At 40.2% G+C, this 17,756-nt stretch overlaps 1 protein-coding gene and 1 pseudogene across 2 annotated transcripts in view; both read left to right on the top strand.

Annotated features, from left to right (window-relative positions):
* The first annotated feature begins 3,921 nt into the window (after positions 1 to 3,921).
* Positions 3,922 to 17,756, top strand: part of SMC5 (structural maintenance of chromosomes 5) — an 89,912-nt gene continuing 76,077 nt past the window's right edge. For both annotated transcript variants that reach the window (XM_026519350.4, XM_026519351.4), the window contains exons 1-3: positions 3,922 to 4,237; positions 8,604 to 8,745; positions 16,349 to 16,401. In XM_026519350.4, the coding sequence (XP_026375135.1) occupies positions 4,041 to 4,237; positions 8,604 to 8,745; positions 16,349 to 16,401 (392 nt within the window). In that variant the 5' untranslated portion in view covers positions 3,922 to 4,040. The remainder of the gene's footprint in view (positions 4,238 to 8,603; positions 8,746 to 16,348; positions 16,402 to 17,756) is intronic.
* LOC113270209 (complement component 1 Q subcomponent-binding protein, mitochondrial-like) lies at positions 8,755 to 15,629 on the top strand (annotated as a pseudogene).

Below are 17,756 nucleotides of genomic sequence, written 5' to 3' on the forward strand. Positions count from 1 at the left end.
CAGAGGAGATCATCCCTGTTTTCCTGTAAGGGTTCTTATCAGAACTGGAAGAGTGAACCACCTTAGTCATCCATGGCCTCCGCAGGGTCCCCGTCTGTGTATCTCGTCCCACCTTTTTGCTATTCTAGCACCATTATCAAGGGCTAGTGGGGTAAAGCCAAGAACAACAACACAGTAGATAGCACTCCAAGGGGGAGGTGAAATATATTTACAATCCTTGATCCTGCCCCTTTCTGCCAGTTTTTTTGTTTGTAGCAGTTTTAAGGTTTCTGGAGCTTTGAAAGGCCATCACTCAAAATAGCCCCTGGTGACTTACTCCTTGGTGAGTAGAAGGTTAAATACAGTTGCTTGGCAACACCGATTAGCTAGCAAAAATGGCATGATGACCTCAGCTGATGAGTGGACTTCAAACCCTGGAAGTGTAGATTTAGCTATTGCTGGCTCATTCATTCATTAGCATCAAGTTCCCATTAATTGATATTCTATTTCCAGAGACCACCTCCCTCTGCCTCTCTACCCCCACCCCTTTCGAGACAGTTTTCCCTAGTGGAATTAAAGAAACCAGGTGTGGCAAGATACAGGTGTATACTTTTCTGGGTGCATGAAACTATTAAAGAATGATAGGACGCACTGGTATACGCTCTGGGTAGTGCAGTCAGCCAGAACACCCGTGGCTCATGCTAACGTCCAGTCACAAGGAGTCCAACAAAAAGGAAATAGTTAAATCAATTACACTATATCTGCTTGATGGAATACTATATGGTTACTTAAAACTATGTCGCAGAAAAATATTTAATGGCATGGAAATACATTCATATTATGTGAGAAAAGGGGTTAAATAATTATATATATATATATACACACACACACACACACACACACTAAAATGATTTGTGCAGCATCATCCTGGTTTTTTTGGGGGGTGGGCAACAAAAGAGCGTGTCATACATACACAAGGAAAAAAGATAAAACATACACCCAAACCCTAACAGTGATTAGTCTCGGTATAGAAATTAAGAGTAACTTTTCCCTTTGTGTATGTTTTTCTGTGTGTTCCCAAAGTTTCTATACTTAACATGTATTGGTTTTGTAATTAGAAACAAAAGCAATAGTATTTTCCTTTTTAAAAGGTGGTGGCACCAGTTAGAATGACAAAAATTAAAAAGACAGGAAACAACAGATGTTGGCAAGGATGTGGAGCAAGGGGAACCCTCTTACACTGTTGGTGGGAATGCAAGCTGGTGCAGCCAGTCTGGAAGACAGTATGGAGGTTCCTCAGAAAGTTGAAAATAGAGCTACCCTACGACCCAGCAACTGCACTACTAGGTATTTACCCCAAAGATACAGATGTAGTGAAAAGAAGGGGCACACGCCCCAATGTTCATAGCAGCAATGTCCACAATAGCCAAAGTATGGTAGGAGCCGAGATGCCCTTCAACAAATGGATGGATAGGGGCGCCTGGGTGGCACAGCAGTTAAGCGTCTGCCTTCAGCTCAGGGCGTGATCCCAGCGTTATGGGATCAAGCCCCACATCAGGCTCCTCTGCTAGGAGCCTGCTTCTTCCTCTCCCACTCCCTCTGCTTGTGTTCCCTCTCGCTGGCTGTCTCTATCTCTGTCAAATAAATAAATAAAATCTTAAAAAAAAAAAACAAATGAATGGATAAAGATGTGGTTCATATATACAATGGAATATTACTCAGCCATCAGAAAGGATGAATACCCACCATTTGCATCAACATGGATGGAACTGGAGGGGATTATGCTAAGTGAAATAAGTCAAGCAGAGAAAGACAATTATCATATGGTTTCACTCATATATGGAATGTAAGGAATAGTGTGGAGGACCATGGGAAGGAAGGGAAAACTGAATGGGAAGAAATCAGAGAGGGAGAAAAACCATGAAAGACTCTGGACTCCAGGAACCAAACCGAGGTTTAGAGAAGGGAGGAAGTGAGGGGTTGGGGTAACCAGGTGAAGGGTATTAAGAGGGCGCATGCAGTGATGAGCACTGGGTGTTATATGCAACTAATGAATCGTCGAACACTATGTCGAAAACTAATGATGTATTATATGTTGGCTGAATATAATAAAAAAACCCAAAATAAAATAAAAAGTGGTGGTGGAGTATGACTGGCTGGCTGTTTAGAAAAGAACTCTTAGCTTGTGTGCATTTGTGGGGGTCATCACAAGTTCAGGGACTCATTCTCAACTTTCAAGTTTATAAGCACAATTTGATTAATTCACCAAAGAACTAATAATGGTACAAAAATGGGTTCCTGCCCTCAACTACCATTACTCTGCCTATGTTATTTTTCCATTAGGATAGAGTCCCCCAAATGTAATCATTTCTTCAAAGACTTTGACTCTTCTAAGGTTCTTGAAGCGTGGTAACAAATTACTTTTCAAAATATTTGTTGCAGCATTGTAGGGAATGACAGTATAGCACCCTCCTAAGCACTGACTATTTGAACAGTTCTAAAATTGTTCTTCTGTAATTTGCATTTAACCATGGCGAGTTCATATGCTTTTTTTTCTCATTCTATTTTCTTTGATAATAACCTTTAGAGAGCACTGATTCCACTTGTGTGAGAGGAAGAGGCGGGCACCTGGGAAAGGAGCATTGGTCCAGGAGTCAGGAATCCGGGTTCTACGGCACCCGTTTTCTAAACGGCCCCCCCACTTCCATACCTGACCCTCTCCAAACAGCAAACAGAGTGATTATTTAAAAACTTTAATCAGATCATGTCTCTCTCCTGCTTAAAACCATCCCATGGCTTCCCAGCGCTTAAAAATAAACAGCTCTGCCATGATGGGCAAGGCTCTGCTGTGCAATGGTGATCACTCCACTGCAGCCACAGCAGCCTTCCCTTTGTTCCTCAGACATCCCACTAGTTTCCACTCCAGAGCTTTTATTCTTGCCTCGAATGCTCTTTTCTCACGGACGCACATGGTTCCTTCTCATTTAGGGTTTAGCTCAAACATCTCCTCTTCCGATGGGCCTTCTGTGCCTCCCCCATCACATTCGTTATGTTTATTTTTTTCATAGCACCTAGCACAGCCGGGAATTATCCTGATCCTTTGTTGCTTCACTGGTTCTTTTTCTATCTCCCACACCAGAAAGTAAGGGCTCAGGCATGCATCCTTAACTGGGTCCCTCTGTGCCGCAGCCCCAGCCTTTTGCAGGTTAGACGTTAATTATTAGCTGAGTGAAGGAGGAGCTCCGTAAGCCTCGGTGCTCCTTGGACTCAATGAGGTTAATCAGATGCATGTGACCAGGTTTAAGTGGAAGCACGCACTCACTGAAGCCCGTGGATTCTAGCTCGTGTTTTTCTAGAAACCTCGGAGCAGGAAGTCTTAAAAGGGAAGGAAGGCGCGAGGGGGGTGGAGAGTTTCTTTCTGTGGAGAGTCTGTGTGGTATCGTCTGTTCACAAGTGGGAGCGCAGAGTCAGGACTTAGCACGACGCTTCTTACGGGAGACGCGGGCATCGGGCCATTACAAGAGCTTTCTTTTTTGGACACCGGGACCTGCTTGAAGGCAAACAGGGAGCAAATTAGGAAGAGGAAGAGCCAAAGACAGGCGAGTCTGGGTCTGCTGCGGCGGTGTCCGGAGAAGGCACGTCGCCCGCCTGCGGCTCCAAGTGCCACAGCGAACGCCTCCCCCCCCCCCCCGCCCCCCCGCGGGTCGGCTTCCTCGGAGCGCTGAAAGGGCTTTCAAAGTACTAAATGCAATTGACATCTTTTTCTGAGTTAAAAAAACCCAACTCTGAAAAATGCACAAATGCTCAGAGAGGAAGGTCGGGTAGCCGCCTACCGAAAGGCCGTCGCCCCCGCCTGCGTCCTCGTCGCCCGCAGCCGCCTAGGCGCGGGGCTGAGGGGCGGGGCGGCCCGCTGACGCCGCCGGGCCGGGACTGCGCAGGCGCGGGGCGGGCTCGCGGGCGGTGTCGCGCGCCGGGCAGTTCGCGCGGGAGCCGGGCGCAGGGGCGCCGAGGCTGCAGGTCGGTAGGAACGGAAGCGCCTGCTGGGCGGAGGGGAAACCGGGATGGCGACTCCGAGTAGGAAGACGTCGACCCCGAGCACTCTGGCCTCCAAGAGAGCTCTCCCGAGAGATCCCTCGTCGGAGGTCCCGAGCAAGAGAAAGAGCTCGGCCCCGCCGGCGGCGCCGCCGCCACTGCCGCTGCAGTCGTCCAGGCCTTTCGTGGAAGGCTCTATCGTCCGCATCGTGATGGAGAACTTCTTGTGAGTGGCCGGAGGCCGCGCCGCGGCGGGGAGGCGAGCGGCCCGCGGGCGGGGGGCGCAGGCTGCGCTGGTGGGTGAGGGGGGAGGTGGATGTGCGCCCGGCTGGGGTCTGGCAGTGATTTCGAGCCGGGGTTACCCTGAGGATTGACGTCGGTGTTGGGGTGGTTAGGTGTGCGTCTGGGGTGCTGCGGGTTTTTTATTCATTCAGCCAACGTTTTCTGAAGGCGTCATCCGGCGGCCAGTGGACGTGGTAGGGAATGGATCTCTGCAGCCTGGGAGTCGCGGCCTCCAGAGGGAGGACCTGATCTCTAATTCACAAAAGTGCAGGCGCTGGGAACTCAGAGGAAGCAACAGTTAGAGTAGCAAAGATGCTGTGGTAGATTCGTTAAGAGTAAGCAGTTGCTAGGTGGACAAAATGGTGAAGGTTGTCCCGGATGGAGGTGGAAGGGTACAAGAAAATTAAGCCTTCCTCTCAATTGTTGGGCTTCCCAGCAGACCCTTGACACCTCCAAATCCAGCTTTTCCCCCTGCTTCCTTTTCTGTCTCTACAGATGACTAATAATCATAATAATCGTTTTAGAATTTAGTAAATATGTTTTAACACAAACACTGTTTATCTCTACCAGTTTACAGGTTGTTTTTTTTTTTTTTTGGTCAGGGTCTCTTTTTTTTTTTTTTTTTAAGCTTGCATATGGTCGCTTAGGATAACAGAATTGTGGTAAGAATACCTACGTTGTCCTCCCCGCCCCCCTCCACCCGGTATCCCCGGCCCCCGGCCCAGGTTATCTATCATGTGCCAGGTATAGAAGTAGATGCTTTATTTACACAATACTCTTATTCTTTCCTTAAAACAGCTCTTCATCTCCATTGATGAGATGAGCTCACAAAGGTTAATGTACCCATGTTTATACTGCTAATAAGTAGCTGAATTGCTATTTGAATCCATCAGGAAAGATAAATAAAATCAAATGAGTTACCTACCATAATCTTATACACACACACGTGTATGTATGTATGTATCAGGATGCCTTGGGGGCACAAAGGATGAAGTGGTTAATTTCATCCATAACTGTGAGAAAGGGCTTTGTACAAGAGGTTTACTAAAGTCTTAAAAGAAGGGAAGAGCACTGTAGCCAGGAGGAACTGCCTGAAACAGTTTGTTGTATTTAGGAAGTGTCTAGTATTTGAGTATGAGTAGAGCGTAGGATGTGAGTGACTTGGACAGAGATGATACTGGAGGGGTAGGCAGCTATTGAGGATCTGTGTTTTCTATGCTGAGGAATTCCAACTTCATCCTCTCAGCGACCAGGATGCATTTTAAGCAGGGAATGACATGTGATTTCCATTTCACACTGGAAGTTGTGTGAGGGATGATTTAGAAAGGGCTACAGGATTGAAGGCAAGAAGACTTTTACAACAATGAGAGATGATGAGAGTTTGAACCTAGGAGGAACAGTGGGAAGTAGTGGACAGAAGAGATTTGACAGGATCTGGCTACAGATTAAGAGGCCTGAGCGTAAGAGTTATGCAGTATTTTTCTCAAGTTCTTTTTTGGCTCTTGGTCAGATGTGATCCTTTTCAGAAGAGGGAGCAGTTTGGGGAGAGTAATAATAAATGCTTTTTGGATCCCACAATTTGAAGTTTCCTGTGGCATGTCTAAAAAAGATCTTCCCTAAGCAGTCGTTTTAAGGGTGCAGAAAATGTAAACAGGTGAGAGACTTGGAAGTCATGCATATAGGTGATTCTTGAAGTTGCAGAAATGGTTGAGCTTGTCCAAAAGGAAATATAAATAGGAATAGAAGGCCAACTATGGAGTCCTGGAGGAATGCCAACATGTAAGGGTGAGCAGAAGAGGAGCTGGGACAGAGAAGGAACTGTTCAGGGAGGTAAGAGGAGAACCGTGGGAGAATAGTCTCTAAGAAGCCTGGGGGGAAAAGTGTTTCAAAAATACTATCTGCTACACTGGAGTTGGATAACAGGACTGCAAAGAGACCACTGCATTCTGCAATTAGGAATTCTTTTACCCTTTAAAGCAGGGTAAGCACAACATTTTGCAAGTCCTAGAAGAATGAATGAATGTGAGGAAATAAAGCTTGTATGTGACTAGGAGAAGGAAGAGGTGGCTGCAAAGTGTGGAACTACCCTGTTTATTTTCATGATGAGAGGACGCTGAGTTTTAAGAACAAGGGAGGAGGGATGTGCTTAGAGAACCAAAGTGGCCTGAAAGAGTAGTTATTGGAAGAATTCCTAGGAGTGAACCAAGTCCAGTAGGATCGGGAATGGAGGGAGATTTTTAGGCTGATGGGATAGCATGTGCAAAGGCTTGCAGAATAACATAAAGATAGTCGAGAAACTGAAAGAAGTTCACGATAGGTAGAATTTGGAGGTCTGATTAGAGAACAGTGGAAGGAGGTAGAAAGTAGAAAAAGATGATGCAAGAGGTAAATTCCAAAGAGTCCTATATTTTCTTATTTTTCTTAACGAGTGATCTCAGAATTGCATGTCTGCCAACATGACGTGGTAACTGATTGGATGATGGGAGCCAGAGGGGAAGAAGATGGTAGAATCAAAGATGATGCAGAACTAATGCTTAGGTTTCTCATTTGGGCAGTGGGACGAATGATAATACCATTCACTAAGAGACCACAAGAGTAGTTTTGGATTAGAAAGCTAGCGGGTTTAGTTTTGAATGTGGGAAGTTTGAGGCGACTGTTACACAACATCCAAACAGAGTTCTGGAAGTGGTAGCTGCATCTGTAGGTCACAGGGGCTGACTTTCAGCATGTAGATCCTACCAGAAGTCATGGAGAATATAGGAAATACCAGGCAAAGTACATAGGTGGAGAAGAGGGCGGGCGTTTGACAACAGCTCTTTTCAGGAGGAGCTCAGAGAAAAGGAAAATCGAAGAAAGGGAATTACCAATAAATACAGAGTCAGACCAACTAATTTTTTTTTTTTTTTTTGATGGGGAGGCTTTGTTTTGTTGTTTTGTTTGTGTAGGTTTTTGTTTTGTTTTTGACAACTTTCGGTTGATAATATCTATGTGTATGTTATAGGCCAGGACTTCTTCTTTTTCCTCTTGTTTTTTTATCTTAAACATCAGTTACATCACTGTTTTAGTAAAAGAGTGGCACAGAGATTTTACAGCAGGAAATTGAAAAGTTGAAAGAATGGGGCTTCGTGTTTTGGAATTAAGTTCTAAGGCTGGTCATTTTCCAGATGCCTGAAGTTCCCAAATTAGTTTCATTTTAACCATCATATGAAGGGTTTCTTTATGATCCAGCTTGGAACAGAGCAAAGCATTTGAAAAGATAAAGTAGGTAGATGCTGTGTGGAGATGTAGGGTTGAAACCTGTCAGAAAATACTTGTTTACTTCCTGTATTTACTTTTGTTACCACGTGGCATTTCAGATGATTTTTCTTTGAGTGCTGAAGTGCAAGTGTGCTTGGTTGACTTATTTACATACCTAGCAGGTTAGTAGCAGGGTAAGTTTTTATTCTTGGGCAAGTAGTTGGCAGCTAACTCAAACCATGTGGGAACAGGATATTACTTATGGGTCCTAATTTGGGGTATTCAGAGTCAGAGTAGAAGATTATCTGAGTCCCTTTGTTTCACATTTTGCCGCAGTTGTCCTTGGTGACTAATAAGGATTAGGTGCTACTGTCGCAGATAGTTAATGAAAACTGCTGGGCAGCAGGCAGCTTTCTGGGCTGAGGGAATGTTATGAAAGTGCTTGGTGATGATGCATTCTTGTTTCTTCCCATAGGAATAACATTTATTTGAACACGGACCAACAATGGATCTTTTGGGGAATCTCTGGCAACAAATTAAAAGAAATGGATTTAAAAAAAAATAATGAAACCATTGAATTGATAGATATCTTCAGTTTTAGAATAGAAATTTGGATTGTTTCAATTAGTAAAATGTGAGAAGTTGCTTTTAAGCATTTTAATTCAAGAGAAATATAAATGTAAAATTCACAGATTTCAGATGAACCATGGCTTGTCTTACATAAAATTTTAAAAATTATATGTACAGTGGCTTTGATAAATTTTCTCATGTATTTTAATTATTAAAAGGATAAATCATATCAAATTTGCTTTATTCAACACTTTATTTGAAAAGGGCTGATGAAATCTTATTTTCCCACTCATATTCTTATTTCAGATATGCATTATTTTCTCATTTCTTCCATTAAGTTTTTATTTTCTCTCTAGTTTATTAACAATGTATAAATAAATTAAAATGTAAGGTCTGGCTTTTAAAGGAACTCACGGAAACCTGTAGATAATGTAAGCAAGAATAAATGTTTTTGTAAAGAAAATATTCTTATGTCTTAGTAATTTCACCTCTTTATAATTCAGAACGTATGATATCTGTGAAGTATCTCCTGGACCTCATCTGAATATGATTATTGGAGCTAATGGAACAGGAAAGTCTAGCATCGTCTGTGCCATTTGTCTTGGATTAGCAGGCAAACCTGCTTTTATGGGACGGGCGGATAAGGTGAGTTAACTTAAGTACTTAAAAAAAAGAAATTCAGAGTTGTGACTTGCTTTTAGTAACAAATCACTTTCTCTATCTCACTTCCTTGGGTGTGACAAAGATGTAGAGCTTGAACGTAAGGAAGGAAGTTGGTGTGTAGAACTGCCAGGAGGAGATTGCCATTTCTAGAAGTATTTTGGGCTATGCACCTAGAGAGTTCTCCAAGTATGTAACACTTTAAATTCTTAGGAATAGTATAAAATGTCTTAAATGTGTCATTGGGCTTGTGGAAAGGTGAGGTACATTTACCACGGGCAGAAACAAAATTGTGTGGATCTGAAGAGTTAAGCAAGCTCTGGAGTTGTTTCCCCAGGGGCATTTGCTGACTTTGTACCCTAAAGACATTTGATTGCTCTGAATTGGGGCTCCTGAAGGTAGGGGAAGGCTAGAAGATAAAACTAGAAGTCAAGCACTGTGTTTAGTAGGAAAAATAACACTGCAGAGTGGGACATAGGGTTACTTACTTACCTGATTGTTAACTCTGAATATAGTGGAGAAAAAAAGAAAATCTTCCAGAGAATTACTACTATTTTCTATTGAAGAATAATTGATGTATATTATTAGCTTCAGGTGTACAATATAGTCAATATTTATATACATTATGAAGTGGTCACCACAATAAGTCTCGTTGCCATCTATCATTATACAGAGTTGCTCCAGTATTATTGACTCTGTTCCCTAAACTGTACATTACATCCCTGTATCCTATTTTATAACTGGAAGGTTGTACCTCTTAATCTCCTTCATCTGTTTTGTCCCCCTCTTCCCTCTGCCAGAAGTCAGTAATTTCTAGAGAAGAAGGTTGTGGGGGGTAGATAAAGTAGAAAAGAGGAATGTAGAAAAAGTAATAAAAGATATATGATGGTTGAGACAACCCTGGAATTTAAGTGGTTTAAAAATACAAAGGATTAATTCTTGCTACTTATCCAGTATAGACCATTTGTGGTCACTTGGGTACCTAGGCTGATGGAGTCTTCATTTCAATACGTAGTCCCATGATTGCCACCTCAGGAAAGGGACTGGCTGTTACAATTTCTTCCAAAAAGTCATAAGTATTTGTTTGACTCACATTTTCATTGGACAAAGCCGGTTAAAACACCACACCTTCCATCAGAGGGAATGAGCAAATGCAGTCCTACCGTGGCCTTGCTGGAGAACTGGAGTTCTCATGCGCTGCCGGGATGCCATCCACCAGGTCATTACATGACTGCGAGAGAATATTATAGGGCCTGCCTGTGTCAGCTGCTGCGAAGCTGCTTCTGCCATGCCGAGCGCCTTGTGTGCTGGGCTCCGGGGCCACTCAGCCACCGAGTGCCGCACCGGCCCTGCTGTCTCAGCCCACCCCGCTCAGCCGCTGCTGCAGTCCTTGCCCCAGGCCATGCATGCAGCCCAAAGCTCCGTATCGCTCAGGTCTGTGCTGCCCAGTCTCCCACGCTCCCATAGGCCCCTTGGCTGCAGCGCACTGCACACCCAGGAGCACAGAGCTTTTGTTGAATGGCTGACTGATGAAATTGAGGGTGAAAAGGTGATATGGAGGCATAAATCCCTCCCCAGGATGTCTGGAAGTTGGAAGCTAGAAGTATATGGGACAGAAGCCAAGTTAGTGCAGAAAGTTGCAGGAGAAAAGATCACTGCCCCTTTCAACATTTAACAATAGTATCCTGCCAACATCTGATGGGGAGAAGGAGCACTCCCAAGGGCAGAAGGTTGAAGAATAGCTTGAATGGACATCCACTCCCAATTTCGTGGTCGAAGTTGTAAATACTGGGGGCAAGAAGCCTCTGGTGCTGGACCGTAACTATCCAGAAGATGAGGCTGGGCAAGAAGAGAACGTCGAGAGAGACACTTTCAGTCCATTGCTGAGTCTGAGTGGAAAGATCTGAATTACACTCAGCACTGACCCACTGGACTGGGCCTTATATGATCACCTGGCGGATTTCCTAGCAGGTGAGTGGGTAGAGCTCAGCACAGCGCTGGAGCACCAGGAGCACAGTGCTTTTCTCGAAGATCACAGACGTTTTGTCAGGAGCCGGTAGAGCTGGCAGGACCTCGAACACCTGAATTGAATGGCAGGCTTTGGTCAGGGAACAGCCTACCCGGAAGCTAGGCATACACGTATTTTGAAATGGTTTTTATCCTAATATCATGAAAAATATTTCAAATTTTAATTTCCATTGTCTTCTAATTTACTATCCATTTATTTCTTCTCTACGAATCTTTTGTTCCTGGATTTTTGTATAGCATAGTGATAGACAATAAAATTGGTTTATCTCCTCCCAAAACAAAAAACATTACGAACACCTTTATGCTAGTAAAGCTTAAATTCTTGAAGTTGTGAATGTATAGGTTTCTCCAACTATATAAATGATCAGAACTGACTCTTAGTAGAAAAAAGTCAGCTGTTAATTTTTAGAACACCGAAGACCATTAGCTATTAGTTCTAACAGCAGTCATTTCCTGTTTTACACAGAGAATATGACTGTATCAGAATATGACGGTACCAGAGTCCATCAAGGATAGAAAATTTAAAGATAGTCTCACTCATGAATATAGGAGCAAAAATCTCAAGAAAAAGAAACTTTAGTCTGTTGAATCTAATACATAAAATGCATAATACATCATGACCAGATAGAATTTATTCCAGGAATGAGATTGATCATTAGAAAAAAAATTAACATATCATGTTTTATTTTTATTTTTTATATCATTTTATGTTTTTAAATTTTTAAAGATTTTATTTGTGAGAGAGAGGGAGAGTGTGAGAGAGCATAGGCAGGGGGAGAAGCAGGCTCCCTGCTTAGCAAGAAGCCCGATGCAGGACTCGATCCCAGGATCCTGGGATCATGACCTAAGCTGAAGGCAGATGCTTAACCAACTGAGCCACCCAGGTGTCCCTACATATCACATTTTAAAGGAGAACTGGATGATCCCCTCAGTAGAGAAAAAGCACTAAATTCCACAGTAATTTATGATAGAAAAAAAATGTTAGCAAATTAAGAGTAGAGGAAACCTACCTTTTTAAATTACATAAAAGACAAGTGAAAATATACAGTAAGTTCTGGAACAAGTCACGGTTACCTACTAATACTGCTACTCAACGTTGTACTTCCAGTACAGAAAAGTAAGATAAGACAAAAGATACAAGTTAGAAAACCGTCATTTACAGGTTTTGTGAAAGTCTGGAATGAAAACCACAAAAGCGACTCCAGATAAGCCTTCTGATGAATTAATCTGGAAATTTGTCAGGATTGTTAGAACAGATTTTTGTTAAATAATCTTATATCTATTTCCGTTCACTAACAATGAACAGAAAAATGCAATTAAAAATAGATATTTACAGTAGCACCGAAAGTGCAAGTTATGTAGCAATAAATTAACAAGACATAAGACCTATATGTAGAAATTATAAAATTTTATTTGAAAATATTGGAGTCTGAGGAGAGGGACAGACCTGTATTAATGGGCAGGAAGAGCTGCGAAAACGTCATTGTTCACATTCATATACGTATTGAGCGTCACTGCGGTCAAATCCCAGTACTGTCGATAGCAGATTACAAGCTGGTTCTAAATTGTGGTGAAAAAAGAAATGGCCAAGAATAGCTAAGATACTCCTACTAAAGAAATTCAACCAAATGGGAAAACTTGTCCTATCAGAAATCAAGACAACACAAAGTTACAGTAAATGCAAACATTGTATGGAATATTAGCCGTAAAAAGAATGAAATCTTGAATTTGTGACAACATGAATGGACCTAGAGGGTGTTACACTAAATGAAATAACTCGGGGAAAAACAAATACCATATTTCACTTGTGTGGAATCTAAAAAACAAAACCAAAAACCCAGAAACAGACTCATACAGAACACACTGGTGGTTGCCAGAGGGGAAGAAGAGGTGGGTTGGGTGAGACAGGTGAAGGGTAGTAAGAGATACAAACTTCGAGTTATAAAACAAGTAGGTTATAGGGATGAAAAGCACAGCATAGGGAATATAGTGAGTAGTATTAGTATAGTATAACTTTTCACGGTTACAGATGAGAACTATACATACTGTTTTGAGCATTATGTAATGTACAGAATTGTCAAATCATTGTATCGGAAACTAAAAACATTGTCAACTATATTAAAAAAAAAAAAAAAACAACTGTGGTACTGGTGGAAAAGACATCAGACCATGTGCTGTGACAGAATGAAAAGTCCGGATCCAAAGCCATGATGAGTAGACTCTTGATTTACGATGACTGATATTGTAGATAAATGGGGAAAAGATGGATAAATAGTACTGAGACAGTTGGTTGCATAGGAAAAAAAGAAATTAAGTTTTGTCCTCACACTTGTACACAAATCAATTCCAAGTGGATTGAAGATCTAACTGTGACTGACCAGGAAAGTTTTAGTAGATACTGGTGTAGAGGAGAATATCTTTGTGACTTTGGGTTAAATAAAAATTTCTTAAGTAAAAGTATAGATGGACAAGGAAAATACTGATAAAGAACTTTTATCAAAAGACACCATAAAGAAAAAGAATCCGCAAATTGGGAGAAGGTATATATAACCCATATAACAAAAGATTGGTATTTAGGCTTTTTAATAAGCAAAACAGTAACAAGACGAAAGATGTGCTCAGACACCTCACAGAAGAGGCAGCTCAGACAGCCAGTAAATACAGTTGATCTTTGGACAGCATAGGTTTGAATTGTGCGAGTCCACCTGTATGCGGATTTTTTTCAGTAAATACAGTATGGTACTGTAAATGTATTTTTCATATGATTTTCTTAGTAACTTGATTTTGTAGTTGTAAGAATCCAGTATGTAGTACACGTAACATACAAAATCTGTATTAACTGCTTATGATGTTGGTAAGGACTCTGGTCAGCAGTAGGCTATTAGTTAAGTTTGGGGGGAATCAAAAGTTATATGCAAATTTTCGTGCAGGGGGTTGGCACTCCTAACCCTCGTGTTATTCAAGGGCCAACTGTGTCTGAGAAGATACTCAACTTCACTAATTATCAGAGAAGTGCACATTAATCCTGGCAAGGTATATTCCTCAAAGTCACAAGAATTCTGGCGATGCTATGTGCTTACAAGGATATGGAGCAATGGGAACTCTGATGCACTCTTGGTGGGACTAGAAATTTGTAGTCTTGGAAAATGGCATAACCTCGTGACTCTGCAGGTGCATGTAACCAATCACTCAAAATTCTCCTAGACAGCCCTTGTACATTAATACTAGGCAAAAGTATTGAAATATTTATAGCAGTATTGTTTTTAAAGAAATCCTGTTATAGTCAAAATTGAATATTACATGCCAGTGAAAATAATCCTTATTAGCTCATTGGTTAAATCTCAAAAATGTAATTTTAAGGAAAAATGCTATTTTGGAAGAATGTATGTAATATGAATTTATTTATAGAATGGTCAAAACATAAAATAGTGTAATTAATATTTGAAGAGATATATGTATATAGCAAAACTAGAGAAAAGCAGAAGGATGATCAAGACAGGATTACATTTGTTGAGGGAGGATACAACAGTATTGAGTTACACAGGGAATGTCGGATATGCAGTTAATTTTCAGTTCCTTCAATTTGTGGTAGATGCTTGGTTGTTTTACTGTTCCTTCAAACAGTGTATGAAGTTTATACATAATGTTTGGTGTATATTTCACATAAAATTATGTCTTAAAAAGGAAGTTTGAGACTTGAGTTATCCCACTGCAAAATGGTTGTAAAAGTTTAAATGATTCTTTATATTTTTCTAAATCTGGGAATATTGCAATATTATTAAAATGGCATTATAGGTTTTTTAGTCCGGCTTACAGTGTAATGTAGGATTACAAGATTGAAGCATACACCCTGAAGATTATAAATAAACCTGTTCAAAATATGTGTGTATGTGGTTTTTTTTAATGCTACACGGGAGGCATTTATGAGGTAGAATACTCAGATACTGCTCTGTTAATAATTTGTGATTTTAGTCATTTGTCTAGACCAGTTTTTCTTTAAGTTAAGGGGGTCGGAGTAGATAACTTCCAAGGACCATTTTTATAAATTCTGATGTATAGTTTTTTAATTGTTAAAAATCATTTATTAAATCCTTTCTCTGTGTAACGGTCTGCTGGAGTGTACTCCAGACTCTGTTCAGTCAGAACGGATTGGTTTGTAGCAGTTTCCACCAACCTTCCCATTTATTTTCGGCATAAAGAAGACAGATCTTACCCTTGAGTGGTAGGGTTTTTAAAGAAGGTTGTGGAGTGTAGCGTTTCTCAGATGACAGATTGCAGACCTTTGGGTATCCCCAGATGCATTTAGGGGTTGCACAAGGTCTCAGCAAAAATATTTTTAATGTTTTATTCATAGTTAAGTCTTAATATGAAAATTTAACGCTAGCATGTTCTGTACCATCCATATGTATGCTTTATAGGAACTGCCTTGTGATTTTTTTTCTTACTGGTTCCAAGTATTTTAATTGATGCAAGCTAATGAGCAGATAGCACTCCTACAAAAATGCCATTGTTTTTCCTGTTTATGAAGAAACTAAAACAGAGAGGTTAAGTAACTTGGTCAGAGTCAAGCAACTTACACCAGATTGGAACCTGGATGAAAGCATGTACTCTTAATCAAGCTGTACTTTCTAGTTACGAGGACAGACCTCCTTTGTCATCTTTCTGGGCCTCAGTTTCATCGTTTATAAGATGGATATAATACATACCTCCTGAGGTTGCTCATGAGTATTAAGAAAATTATAAGTTGCTTAGCATAATAATGCTTAATAAATGCTCCTTGTTGTGGTTCCGATTGTTGTCATCACTGCTATTACCACTATTAAAAAGATAATTATTTGCAACGTGTTTTCCACTTTTTTTTTTTTTTTTTTAAGAATTACTTACTTATAGCCTGATTGAAGATCCAGTCCGATTTGTTTTAGGCCCAGGGTCTGTCTTCAAGTTTATGGTCGTGTATGTATTTAAAGTAGACTAAATAGATCTATTTTACCGTGTAAATTGTACTTAAATTGTATTTACTATGTGTATTCCTCTTTTTAAGAAAATGACAATTATGTCCTGTAATAACAGGATGGGATCTTAATAACAGGATTAATAACAGGATCTTAGAGTGGCTGTTAATATTTAATCTGTGCAACTCCAAAGAAGTCTCCATTGGTAATAAGGAGATTTGGTAAAGCTCTATGAATAAATCATAGACCCTGTTTTCGCACTGGCTTTCTTCCCTCTCCCGAGAGTGTTTAGTAGAGAGGCTAAGTACACAGACTCTGCAGCCATGTTACGTGGGTTCAGTTCTTCGCTCTGTATCGCTTACTGGCTTTGTCACGAGCTGTGTAAGAGGCTCTTAGGCACATCGAATGCTCAGTCAGTGGTAACTAATGGTATTGTTACTTGTGGGAGGAAACAGTGGAAACCAGTTTCCCAAATCTGGGAACGTGATGGGAGTGGACAGAGAAAATAGGTGTTGAAAAAATTTTAATTTGACAAATAATAATGACTTTGCTGAATCTGATAACCTGGGAATGTCATCACTCAATGCACTTTGTCTTTTTTGTTCTAGGTTGGTTTTTTTGTGAAGAGAGGATGTTCCAAAGGAATGGTTGAAATTGAATTGTAAGTGTTAAAAGTGCTGAAACCCCTTTTTCCTGTACAATTTCCTTATGATCATGATTTCGTGATGACTTTAGGAAAGAGTAATAATATAGCATTATGGCATAAATATTAGAAATAATATTTGAAGGATTTTGTATCCAGACAAGTTATTTTTTTATGCATCTTTTAAAATCTAAATTGTAAGATTTTTCTTTGAGTAGAGTTGTTAAAGAAATCACCTCTCTTGGCGGCCATCTCTGATGTATCCGAGTTAGGGTTCAAGATGAGCCGGTTAACCATCCTTGGTTTATATACTTTGTCTTTTAAACACAGATAAACCTTTTAGTTGATTTTTAGTGAGTGTTGTTTTTTCTAGTGTTTATCGAAAGTCATGGAGTTTTTTAGCTTAAATAGCTTTTAAAGATCATCTGATAGCCTCATCATTTTACAGGATATGGGGAAATGATCTTTTTACTCAAAAACTGTGGGAGAATGTTTTATTTATGTAGTGATGAGAAATAGGCAAAAAAGAAAAAGAAATAGGCACACACAGAAATAAAACAAGTAAGATTATACTCAATTTATTAAAATATAATGATAGGATTTTACTGAAAGATACAAAACCAAGACCTGAATAAATGGAGAAGCATACAGTGTTCTTAGAAACATAAAGTTAATATCATTTTCACCATGTCAATCCTTCCAGATTAATGTATAAATTTGATACAATTCCAACCAGAGTATCAGGTAAGTTTAAAGTTGATTCTAAAATTCATTTGGGAGACTAAATGTGCTGGAAAACCCAAGAAGATTTTGAAAAAACAGTACCACGAGTAAGACATCTGTGTACCAGATGTTAAAGTGTACTATGAAGTTGTTGATAATATGGTATTTGTACAGAAAATTAGAGGAGCAGAAGGGAAAAAATAGGGAGATCTACATGTATATGAGAATTTATTGTAAAGATGGCAGTTTAAGTGTGGACTATAAATAACTTTAATTGAGGTGAACTAATTGGCTATTAATTTTCTTAAACAAATTTAGAGCTTTATCAAACACCCTGCTCATAGATCTAGATGTGTTAAAGGCTGACTGAAAAGATATGTAACTTTGAAAATAGTGGGAAAAAAATGTAGGCTATTTTTTAAATCTTCGGAAAAGGAAAGCCTATTTCAAGCAGAATAGGATACTAATAACCATAAAAAGGAAGGTAGGAAATTTAGATTCCATACGCATCCAGATGAAAATAATGGTACCATAGTTAAAAATGGGTGACAGGTGGGAGAAAACATTTTCTGCACAAACAACATGTACATATCTTAAAATTACCAAAATACCAATGTCTCAAGCAAGTCAGTAAATTACAAACAACTTAC

This window comes from Ursus arctos, unplaced genomic scaffold, assembly GCF_023065955.2.
Source record: "Ursus arctos isolate Adak ecotype North America unplaced genomic scaffold, UrsArc2.0 scaffold_33, whole genome shotgun sequence".
NCBI lineage: Eukaryota > Metazoa > Chordata > Mammalia > Carnivora > Ursidae > Ursus > Ursus arctos.